The 11,624-nt window shown below is 38.1% G+C and overlaps 1 protein-coding gene across 1 annotated transcript; it reads left to right on the forward strand.

The window, feature by feature from the left end:
- The first annotated feature begins 7,499 nt into the window (after positions 1-7,499).
- Positions 7,500-7,805, forward strand: LOC139436947 (non-histone chromosomal protein HMG-14). Its single transcript, XM_071209668.1, has one exon. The coding sequence runs from the start codon at positions 7,500-7,502 to the stop codon at positions 7,803-7,805; it is 306 nt and encodes a 101-aa protein (XP_071065769.1).
- Positions 7,806-11,624: the final 3,819 nt, after the last annotated feature.

Below are 11,624 nucleotides of genomic sequence, written 5' to 3' on the forward strand. Positions count from 1 at the left end.
AGGCTAACCATCAAATTAATAAGGAAGGGTAAAGATTCTGAATAGCTAGCCAAAACCATCTTGAAAAAGGAATAAGAACCATTGTGCGTTGTTGATGAGAATATAAAAATGTTACAATCTCTATGGAAAACTGTTTGGTGGTTTTTCAAAAAGTTTAACATAGAATACCCATGTGACCTAACAATCCTACTTCTAGGTTTATGCCTACAATAGATGAAAGCAGGGACTCATACAGCTTTTTCTACAAGAGTATTCACAGCAGCAGCATTCATAAGGGCCAAAGGTGGAAGCAACCCAGTGTTCCTCAGCAGATGAATGGATAAGCAAAATGTGACATATGTCTACAGTGGTATATTTATTTTAGCAGTTAAAAAGGCATGAAGTTCTGATACAGTCTATAACATGGATTAAGCTTGAAATCAGCATATTGAATGACTGAAGCCAGATACCATGGACCAATATTGAATGATTTCACTTACATGAAGTAACTAGAATATGCAAATTCATAGAATCAGGAGATTATAGGATACCAGGTTTTGGGGTAGTAAGTGAGGAATTAGTGCTTAATGAGTACAGAGTTACTAAAAGTTTTGGTAATGGATGGTGGTGATAGTAGCAGAGCATTGTGAATGTAATTAACACCAAATAAAAAGTTTACTTAAAAGTAGTTAAAATGGGGTATTTTATATGGTATATTTATTACCACAATAAAAATTTTCCAAAAGAAGTGGGAAATATGAATATAAATATATGAAGGAAAGAAATTAAATTAGTACTTAAATATCTTCCCACAAAGAAAGCCCAAGCCCAAATTATTCCCTGGTGAATGCTATCAAATAGCAAAAGAATAATTAATATCAATTCTTAACAAACTCTTCCAAAAAGAAGAAGAAGACGACTTCCAACTTATTCTAATGAGGCCATTATTATCCTGACACCAAAACCAGATAATGACACCACAAGAAAAGAAAACTATACACCAATATATATTACCAGAACCATCTAAAACATCACAAGAAAAGAAAACTATAGACCAACATATTTTCTAATATTGGCGCAAAATCCCCAGGAAAATATTAGCGAACAGAGCCCAGCAATATATAAAAGGAATTATACATCACGTCTTATGCCAGGAATGCAATCAATTAATACACCATATTCACAGAATAAAGGACAAATACCACATAATCATCTCAGTAGAAGCAGAAAAAAGCTTTCCACATAATCCAACATTATAACATGATAAAAAATATTCAACAAACTTATAATAGAAAGGGACTTCCTCAGTCCGACAAGAGCACTCCTTGCGTGCGGCAGCACTGTGTGTGGGCCAGCTCACAACACGGGCCAGGAGGCCCTGGGTACCGAACCCTGGACCTCCTATATGGTAGGTGGACGCTCTATCAGTTGAGCCACATCTGCTTCCCTTAATAATTATTTGTATGTTCTCCCATGGGTTAAAGGCTTTCCCTGTGGATAAGCTACTGCAGCTCTTGACACAAAGGTATTATCAGAAAAAAAAATAATTCCAAACTGGGGAATTCCCTCAGAGCTTCACAGTGACCAAGGAACCTACTTTACAGGACAGATTGTGAAAGCAGCATGAAAAATATGACCTCTTTATTGTGCCTATCACCCACGAGCCTCAGGCTTAGTACAAAGAACTGCAAACCAAACCTTACCTGCCCCGTGTTCCCGTCTCCAGCCCTTCCCCCATCGCGTCCCTGACTTGTTATCCTGACCCTCTGTAGGAAAATGATCCAGTCCAGGCGCCTTTAAAGATTAAAGCTTCTGTGGAAGTTGGCTGCCTGCTAGAGCAGAATTTAAACCTTGGACTTGAACTGAATTAAAAATTACAAGTAAAGATTTCCACAAATACAACCAGCAAATAGTCACAGAAGAACTTAGGAATTCCTTTAGGTGCATGTGGTCCAGGACAACCTGACCTTATCAGCTTGTACATACATTGGCCAAAACCTGAAGGTGTTCAATCCTGGATGGCAAAAGATAACTGGGGTCAGGGAGAGGCAAGAGGAGGTGAGATGTGGGGCATTTTCAGGACTTGGAGTCGCCTGAATGAAACTGAAGGGACAGAGGCAGGACATTCTATATCCTGCCATAACCCACTGAGTGGACTGGGGGAGAGTGTAAACTACAATGTAAGCTATAACCCACGCGGTGCAGCAGTGCTCCAGAATGTATTCACCAAATGCAGTGAATGTGCCGCCTGATGGGGGGGTTGTTGATGTGGGAGGAGTGGGGGGGGCTAGGATGTGGGGTATATGGGAACCTCTTATATTTTTTAACGTAACATTTTTTGTGATCTATGTATCTTTTTTAAAAAAAGACAATAAAAAAATAAAATAGAAAAAAGATAACCTGTTAGACTGACCCTGAAAGGGTCATAAAACAATTGCTCTGTCCACAGTCATTCTAAGAGTTAAATAGGCCTGAAGAAAAGGACAAAGTTTATTTACAATTACACATCACGGGAAAGAAAGTCTTAAAAGTCTCCTCCAGAAATTACAAGGGGAAAACTTTAGCTCTCATATTAAATAAACAATCTCATCTTGTCCCATCTGCCAAGAACAGTGATTCTAAAAAATTATGCATGAGTAGAACATTTTATATAAATAGTAATTTTTATATTTTTGTGTTTTTGTGGTTGGGTTCTGACTGATGACTGAAAAGTTTTTAATTGAAGCTATAAGGTCTTTATTTGTGTCTGTTTGATGCATATTTCCCTACCTCCAGATGATAATACCAAACTATCAAACAAAAAATCTTCAAAGAGCTTTAACATTTTTTCAGTAAAAATTGCTTAAATATAAATAGCACTTACGTATAAATTAATGCTCTTTAAATCCCAGAAATTAAGGAAACTGAACTTCTAATACTTCCATTGTAAAAAGAATATTTGTAGAATTAAATCCAAATGTTTTAAAATTGAACAGCACATAATCTAGGTAAACCTTTGGCAAACAGGGTTAGTTTAATATTGTTAAATAAAAACAGCTACGTCTTCTGAGCTATCAGTGTTAAGAACGATACAAGCATAAAATTTTATTCTACTTGGGTATGGTCTCCCTAAATTTTTACAGTTTTACTGATAATATAAACTAGCATTATATATACTATGTCTTTAAGATGATGAAAAACGTAAATTTGTGTTTAAAAGTGAGTTATTTTGACAAACTTTAATAATTGTGTTTTTTATTTATTTATTTTTTATTGACTTTGTAATAATATTACATTAAATATATATATATATATATGAAGTCCCATTCAACCCCACCACCCCCACCCCACCTCTCCCCCCCGCCCCAGCAACACTCATTCCCATCATAATGACACATCCATTGCAAGAATAATTGTGTTTTGTTGGAAGTTTGAAGACAGTTTCAAAGATCTTTTTGGTTACTGAAGGTATGCAGGTATATAAAGTATGCAGGATGTGCTTTATTAAGGAAAAGGAATGCAGTTATGTCTTGAAATAAGATGGCTGGTTTTCAAAAAATGAGAAGCAGAAGTGTTAAGAGCTTTCATATCAAACAGTATATCCATGCAAAACTAGAATTTGGTTTTCTCTCTGTAAAATGACCTTATATCCTTTATTGTTTTAGAAAACAAGTCCTCTCACTTTTAAAAGAACGAAGTCTTTTACTTACATTCATATTAACTCCTATCTACTCTTTTATTGTCACTTTGGTTAAATAGGGAACCACATATTGTTTCACAGTGATCCATTTTCCTGTTTAACATAATGTTCAAACGTGACAACTTTTAATACTTCGCCTTCTCAAAATCAAATTCTAGAAGCTATCTTTTTTATTTCAAACTATCTTTGGGATTTTCCAGAGGGTCCCTGGAAAATTACAAAGGATTTGTTCTTTCACCTTGCAAAATAAGAGGTGCTATTATTTTAGCACTTCTTTGAGTTGCATGGGAAGTAAGTGTCAAATTAAAAGGGATTTTCTGACCTTCTGTTTAATAAATTTGTATGGGTAAAATGTTATTCCATTTAGAGATTATATAATACTCCTAGAGATTTCACAATGTACTCACTGTCTGTGATATGTTCTAATACTGATCTGCATGATATTAGACACAGTATAGTGTTGTTGGTCATAATTTCAGTCATTATTAGAAAAAAATGCTACATGTCACCGAAAATTAAATTTCCTTGCCAGTTGCATTGTTTTACTCTGATGCTTCTCTGAAAATGCATGCAGTCAGCCACAGGTCAGAGCTTCATGTCAGCAAAAACGTACTTGAAATGAGAAGTGAGGCAAGTATATAAATTATGTTCTACCTGTCAATTAACATAATCCTGGTAAAAGTGTAAAAGTGGGACAGGGTTCAAATACTTCAACTGACAGGGCCCTTTTGGGCACCTTCAAATGGACTTTCTATAGCCATACACTTGACTGGGATATGAATGTGCCCTTGTTATCATATGTCTATTTTCTAGATGGATAGAGGCTTTTTCTTGTCACAAGTCTACTGCCCTCACAGTAGCTAAAATAAAACAAAAGAAAAGAAAAACGTTTAAACTTCCCCATTTGGGGAATTCCTGCTATTCTCTCAAGCAATAGGGGCTCACAGTTTGCTGAAACTCTAAATCAAGGAATTTTGTAAGGTTTCATCCATCAACCAAAAGCTTCCCTGTCCCTACCATCCTCAAGAGACTTGATATACTGGAAAAGTCATCAACAAAAGCCTGCTTTAAAATCTAGATGGAAGGACCTTATCAAGTCCCGTTGCCCACCACTAAGGCAGTGAAACTACAGGGAAGTGACCCTTTATTCCACCTATCACTACTCAGCCATGTGCCAAGCCCTCGATTTTGAGGTTTACACTCATGACACTTATTTCTATAAATAATGACACCGAAGCTGACTAGTAAGAAAGGGAATCAATAGATGGATCTGGAACCTGGCAAAAAGTCCATGTGGACATCAATAACCCCAACATGGCTCCTGGAAGACTCTCCCCAAGATTCTGCCACTCAAAAGAAGACTTCCTCCAGAAGCCAGGAGAAGCCCCAGATATTCCCTAAGGACTTTATCATTGGCTCCTTCTAGGGGGTATTGATGGGTGGGGTAATCAATCAAAACAGTAAACAGCTGGGGCTCCTATGCCATTAGCAAAGGAGGGGAATAATTAATAGTTCAAAAAGCAGGCGCAAGGCCTGAATTCTCTCTTGCCTTTGGACCCCTGGTCCTGCCTTCTGCACCCTGCTCTCGCTGTTTTTCCTTTGCTGTGATGGCCACACAAGTAAAATCTGAGCATTTATAATCTATAATGGGGAATTGTAGCCTGTAAATCAGCCCACTTTATCACTGTTCATCCCCTTCCTATTTTCTCCCATTTCTTTTCCCTCCCTACCTTAAATTACTGGCCTAAATCACCCAATGTGCTCTTGAAATTCATTTCTGCAGCCTAGTTTAAAACCTAGAGAAAATCTGGTAACAACACTACACTTATTTCAAACAAAATTAAACCTAATTATAATTAATGCCTAAGAGTCACCTCCTGAAAACCTTGTCGCTCAAATGTGGTCCCTCTCTAAGCCAAACTGCAAATATTAATAAACTCGCTACTTTATCCCCTATGGGGGTCATAACTCCAAGGGATGAACCTCCTTGGAGCCAAGGAATTGATACCAAATGTTAGTCAACAATGCTTTTGGAGAAATATCTTGAACAAAAGGGAATATATTAAAAGAAATAAAACAAAATAGAGATTCTATTACTAGGACTTCAAATGGAGTCGTGAGGTCATTCTGGAGGTTACTCTTAAGCAAATATCACAAGTGCCACAGTATGCAAAGCTTCAAGCAACAATATTCCTGAAAACCCTAAAGACATCCAGACATGATTAAGAAAGCTCAAGATAATGACCTCAGTTAACTATCTAATCTGAAAGACAATTGGAATACCTCAAATATCCACCAAACGTAAAACTTGTAAATTTTTTTTTCCTTTAAAAACCCTTGCCTGGAGGGAAGCGGATGTGGCTCAAGTGACAGAGCTTGCGCCTACCATATGGGAGGATCTGGGTTCAATCCCTGGGACCTCCTGGTGAAGAAGAAGAGAAAGGGTGCCTGCGCGGTGAGCCAGTGCCTGTGCAAATGCCCACAAGTGTCCATGTGGTGAGCCAGTGCCCATGTGAGTGCCCGTGCGGTAAGCCAGTTCCTGCACAAGTGAATCATGAAGCAAGATGATGACACAACAGAAGAGAGACAAGGGGAGAGTCAAGGTGAAGTGCAGCAGGAACCAGGAACTGAGGTGGTACAATTGACAGGGAACCTCTCTCCCCATCAGGAATCTCCGGGATCAAATCCTGGTGAATCCTAGAGGAAAGAGACTGAGAAGAGAAGACAACACAGATAGCAAAAACAGCAGGGCAGGAGGAGGGGAAGGGGGAAAAATAATTAAATCTTTTTAAAAAATAGAACAACAACAACAAAATCCTTGCGTAGAAATTCCAAGGTGGGACACAATTTGGGCTGCCACCTGAATGTGTGCCCCTTGAATTGCAATTTCTGTTACCCCAAATAAATGCTTTTGCCTTGCAGCTTAGTTTATTTCTCTTCTGATTGGTGCTGGATATTTCTGTATTCCTAACAAATTCTTGAGCTTTGCTCTGTGACACAGTTTAATTACTTGTAAACTGATTCTTTCGAGTCTTGCTTTTGAGATTGGTCAGGCAGGCCTGAAGTATTGGTCAGCTAATTATTGCCTGCTTTTGTGGCACTCTCCCCGTTGCCTCGTGAATCATGAGGCTGCTGGCTGGTGAGAACAGGCGCTTGTCTTGGTCCCGTGTGAGCACCTGGCACTGTTATATCTAATCCTTTTGGATGGTTCTTTCCCAGGCTTTGACAGCTTCCTTACATGCATGTGCAGATCAGCACTCAGCTGAATTCTTGAGGGCAACTCTGAAACTCTCTGGAGGTTTCTTCACGCAGCTCTCTCATTGTTTTGCATTCTGTTCTGCAAACTCTTGTCACCTTAGTTTCCCTGCACTCTCAGCTGCGTTTCTTCTACTCCGGAGCCCACTGGACCCCACCGAGGTTTCTCTTTTCCATACTGTGTCCTGGACATTATATCAAGGCAGTAAGCTGGGGCAAATATAGAGCTTACTTCAATGTATTTCTTATTTCTCAGCATACACTGCCATTTGTTGTTTCATATATTTTGTCTTCTCCCTGGTTTCTGACAGGATGGTAAATTTGGCCACTTTTACTCCACCTTGGTGGGGTATGTTCACGTATTTTGGACAAATTTGCCAAGGTAATTCAATGAGGAAAGACTAATCTTTTCAATAGATGGTGCTGGAACAATTAGATATTAGTATGCAAAAAATAAAAATAAGATCCGGTTCTCCCAGCGACCCCGCCGCTGTCCCAGCAGCTCGGGCGGCGGGAGGAGCGGTAGCGGCCAGCAGCCCGGCTTCGTGAAGGCTCTCGGCGCGCCGCGTCCCGCAGCACCGCCAAGATGCCCAAGAGGAAGGTCAGCTCGGCCGAAGCGGCGGGGAAGGAGGAGCCCAAGAGGAGGTCGGCGAGGCTATCCGCCAAACCCGCTCCTGTGAAAGTGGAAGCGAAGCCAAAAAAGGCAGCGGGAAAGGATAAACCTTCAGACAAAAAAGTGCAACCAAAAGGAAAAAGGGGAGCAAAGGGAAAACAAGCTGAAGTGGCTAACCAAGAAACTAAAGAAGATTTACCTGCAGAAAATGGAGAAACTAAAAATGAGGAGAGTCCAGCCTCTGATGATGCAGGAGAGAAAGAAGCCAAGTCTGGTTAATACCATATACCATGTCTTATCGGTGGTCCCTGTTTCTCCTTTCTTGTACAATCCAGAGGAATATTTTTATCAGCTATTTTGTAAATGCAAGTTTTTTAGTAGATCTAGAAGAAACATTTTTAAGAAGGCGATTGGAATCCCACCTCATCCCATTTTTTTAAGTGTAAATGCTTTTTCTTAAGAGGGGAAATCATTTGCTGGTTGTTTATTTTTTGGTACAACCAGAAAATAGTGGGATATTGAATTATGGGAGGCTCTGACTGTCTTGGGTGTCAACATTCCACTGGGGGTGGCAGTTTTTATACCCTTTAATACAACACGTACTAAATGGTGATTTAGAATCAAAGTTACGCATTTAATATGTGTTGAACATTTTAAATTACTTCTATTCACATGTTTTTTAGTAGACATGTTTCTTAAAACCACTCCCTGATCTTTGCTCTCCCTTTCAGAACTCTGTAACATCCTTGGTCTTGGTCGTCCAGTTTTTCTAATAACTTTGTTAATGTGCTGTAAAAGATTGGAAATGTGAGTATGTAGTGTGTATGGTATTGTGAATTTGTGGGACTTAAAGATGTAACAGTTTATCAACGTTTGAAAATACTGGTACTTGATATTCTTTTAAGGAAAACTTGCCTCCAAATTTTAAGCTGGAAAGTCACTGGAATAACTTTAGAAAAACAACTACATGGCTTTTTAGGGTTTTGGTACGTACATTAAGAATTGTGTACAAATTGTTCATAATGTCTGTGCTGATCTTCAAAACAACCAATAAAAATCTCAATTATGAAAAAAAAATAAAAATAAAAATAAAAATAAAAAAGAAGTAAAAAAAAGAACTCAGTCCCTTTTCTTATACCATACAATAAAATTAACTCCACATGGAGAAAGTATTTTGAATTTTGGTTAGGCAGTGATTCCTTAGGTATGATCCCAAACCACATTTCATAAAAGAAAAAAAAAATGTAATAAATTAGACTTCATCAATGTTAAAGGCCCTGCTAAGAAAATAAAGAGGTATTCCCCTATATGGAAGAAAACATTTGAAAATCATAGATTTGATAAAAGAATTGTATCCAGAAGATATAAAGAACTCTTAGAACTCAATTATAAGCAGAAAAATAATCCAGTAAAAATGGGCAAAAGATTTGAACAGACTTATCCCTACAGAAAATATATGAATGGCAAATAAGCACATGAAAAGATCTTCAACGTCATTAGTTATTAATGAAATGCAATTTAAAGCCTCTAGGATATACCACTACCTACCCACCAAAGCAGTCAAAAAACCTGAGAATTCTAAGTATCGGTGAAGATGTGGAGAAACCAGAACACTTACAAATTTGCTGGTGGGAATGTGAAATGGTACAGCCTCTTTGGGAAAGAGTTTGGCAGTTTCTTAAGAAAGTTAAACATACTTGTACTATATGACACAGCATTTCACTTCTCTAAGCTATCCAAGAGAAGTGAAAACATACAAACATTCATACAAAGACCTGTATGCGAATGTTCATATCTGCATCATTCATAGCAGCCCAAACTGTAAACTGTATAAATGCCTATCAACCAGTGAAGTGGTATTCTAAGTAATAAAAAAGAACAAATGACTGTAAAATGCATAGAAAAACAACATGCATTTAACCTCAAAAACATGCTAAGTGAAAGAAGCTAGATACAAAAAACTACACATTGTATCATTCCATTTATAGGAAATTTCTAGAAAAAAAGGTTGAAAGCAGATCAGTTGTTGACTGGGGCTGGAGAAGCAAGCAGGAATTGACTCCAAAGAAGCTAGAAGGAAATTTTGGTGGTGATGGACATGCTAAAATTGGATTGGGATAGTGGTTGCCCAACATTTTAAATTTGCTAAGTCTCATCAAACTGTATATATTAAATGGGTTCATTTTATGGTATTGAGGGAAATTATTTAATAAAACTGTTAAAATGACATATTTATTAATATCAGAATATTTCTCCAGTGAATTGTTTAATGGAAAAAGGAATAGATCAGCATAAAAATTATCTCATGTAAATTCATTTGGAAAAATGCTTGGAACCTTCAGCAAATGTTAAAAGTGGCTTTATCTAAATAGATTTGGGGTGATTTTTCCCATTCTTTTCTGTAATTTTATGTATTATTTGCAAATAAAAGATATTCTAATTTTCCACAGAGTAATCCTAAAGAACCTATTTTTCTCATCTCAAAAAGTTTTATCTCTAGTGGAAAATGGAAACTAAGAAAACGACATCTAGTTTGATAAGACAGAAAGCTCAGTGAAGCTCTTCCTTATTAAGGGATCTGGATGTTTGTAATTCAAAACTTTGAATGTTTAAAAACAGTTTCTTTTTGAAAATGAGAAGCAACCTTCTGTTAGGTGTTAGTTAATAGGATGCCAAGCTTCGGGCCAGTTTTCTACGTTTAAAACTTTAGAAACAGAGGTCATTTTAAAATTAGGTCTCATTATTGACATTTAAGGAGTACTGAGGGAAATACCAAAAACCATTTATTTAGTTAAGATAAATCCAACATCTGGAACCACTGCTTTGTGCTTGACTTTGCTAGAGAAATTTCACAGAAAAATGTTGTATTAGAATTCATGGGTTGATAAAAATAAAAGGTAAGGTAAAAATTAATTTGATTTGGTTATCTTTCTACATGTACATTTACAAACATAATTTGATTCACAATTGAGGAAGAATTCTCGTTTTACCTGAAGTACTTAAATAGTTTAGGTGTAAGTAAGATTTCTACTTTATGTGAATTGTGGACCCTAGACCAGCAAATCTAGTGTGCTTCTCATATTAGGGAAACTAGAATACCCAAGATGTTCTCTTATGCTATGCTGACTATTCTTGTTGAAAAATTAATCTATGATATAATATTCTGAAAGAGGAATTCTAAGTTTATTTGGAAAATAAAAATAGGAAAATATTTGTTCATTTGTTAATCATATTCTAATTTTGAGGAATTAAAAACTTTACTTTTATATCTCACTAGATATCATTTTATGGTTCAACTTAATTCTCTGAAAATGATAAGTAGAGATACTATTCATTGGCATTCTGCCCTTTACAAAACTTTTTAATACAAGTGCAGCAAGATATTTAGAGCTGTGGTAATTGGATGTCTTTCAGGATAATAAACCATTAAGCTTTATGAGTCACATTAACAGAAAACCCTCTCAGTGCCACCATTTCCCTTTATCAGTTCATTCTACAATAAACATAAAACCCTCTGCCTGGAGTTCAGAGCACAGCAAGGGAGAGGGGGGAGTGCCAAGCAGGAAATCCAGAAAGTAGAAGGTTGGAAATGCTTAGTAACCCCCTGATCTGTGAACTCACACCGGATGTCCAGAATTTAGTGCACGCTGCAAGCGCCAGAACTTGGCTGGAGTAAGGCTTCATCTCGGGGATTTAGTAACTCTTCTTCAGGCTCAAGGATCCAGGGACTCCCTAGGTATGTTTTCTGAAAGTCGTCCCAAAGCCACCTTGGTAATGAAAAATAATAAGAAGAAGAAACAACAAGACCCAAAGTAACGGAGCAGCATTAAAGGCCCGGCCCTTTGTGGGGGAGTCCCTGGGCAATCCCTCCATGCCTGGGATGGCGTGGTGGGAGCCCGGGGAGGAGCAGGCGCGGGCCGCAGGGTGCTGCGTGCCGCGAGCGAGACCTCGTGCTGGGGCTCGCCCCTGCGGCCCGAAAGCTGCCCTTTGAGGAGAGGGCCAAGCCGTGCCTTCCACGCTACCCCACCGCCTGCACGCAAGAAAGTGCCCTTGGAAGGAGGCTACGGCAGCAGCGACACGCTCCAGTCACAGGCCCCG

The sequence above is a fragment of the Dasypus novemcinctus genome, chromosome 19, assembly GCF_030445035.2.
Source record: "Dasypus novemcinctus isolate mDasNov1 chromosome 19, mDasNov1.1.hap2, whole genome shotgun sequence".
Taxonomy (NCBI): Eukaryota; Metazoa; Chordata; class Mammalia; order Cingulata; family Dasypodidae; genus Dasypus; species Dasypus novemcinctus.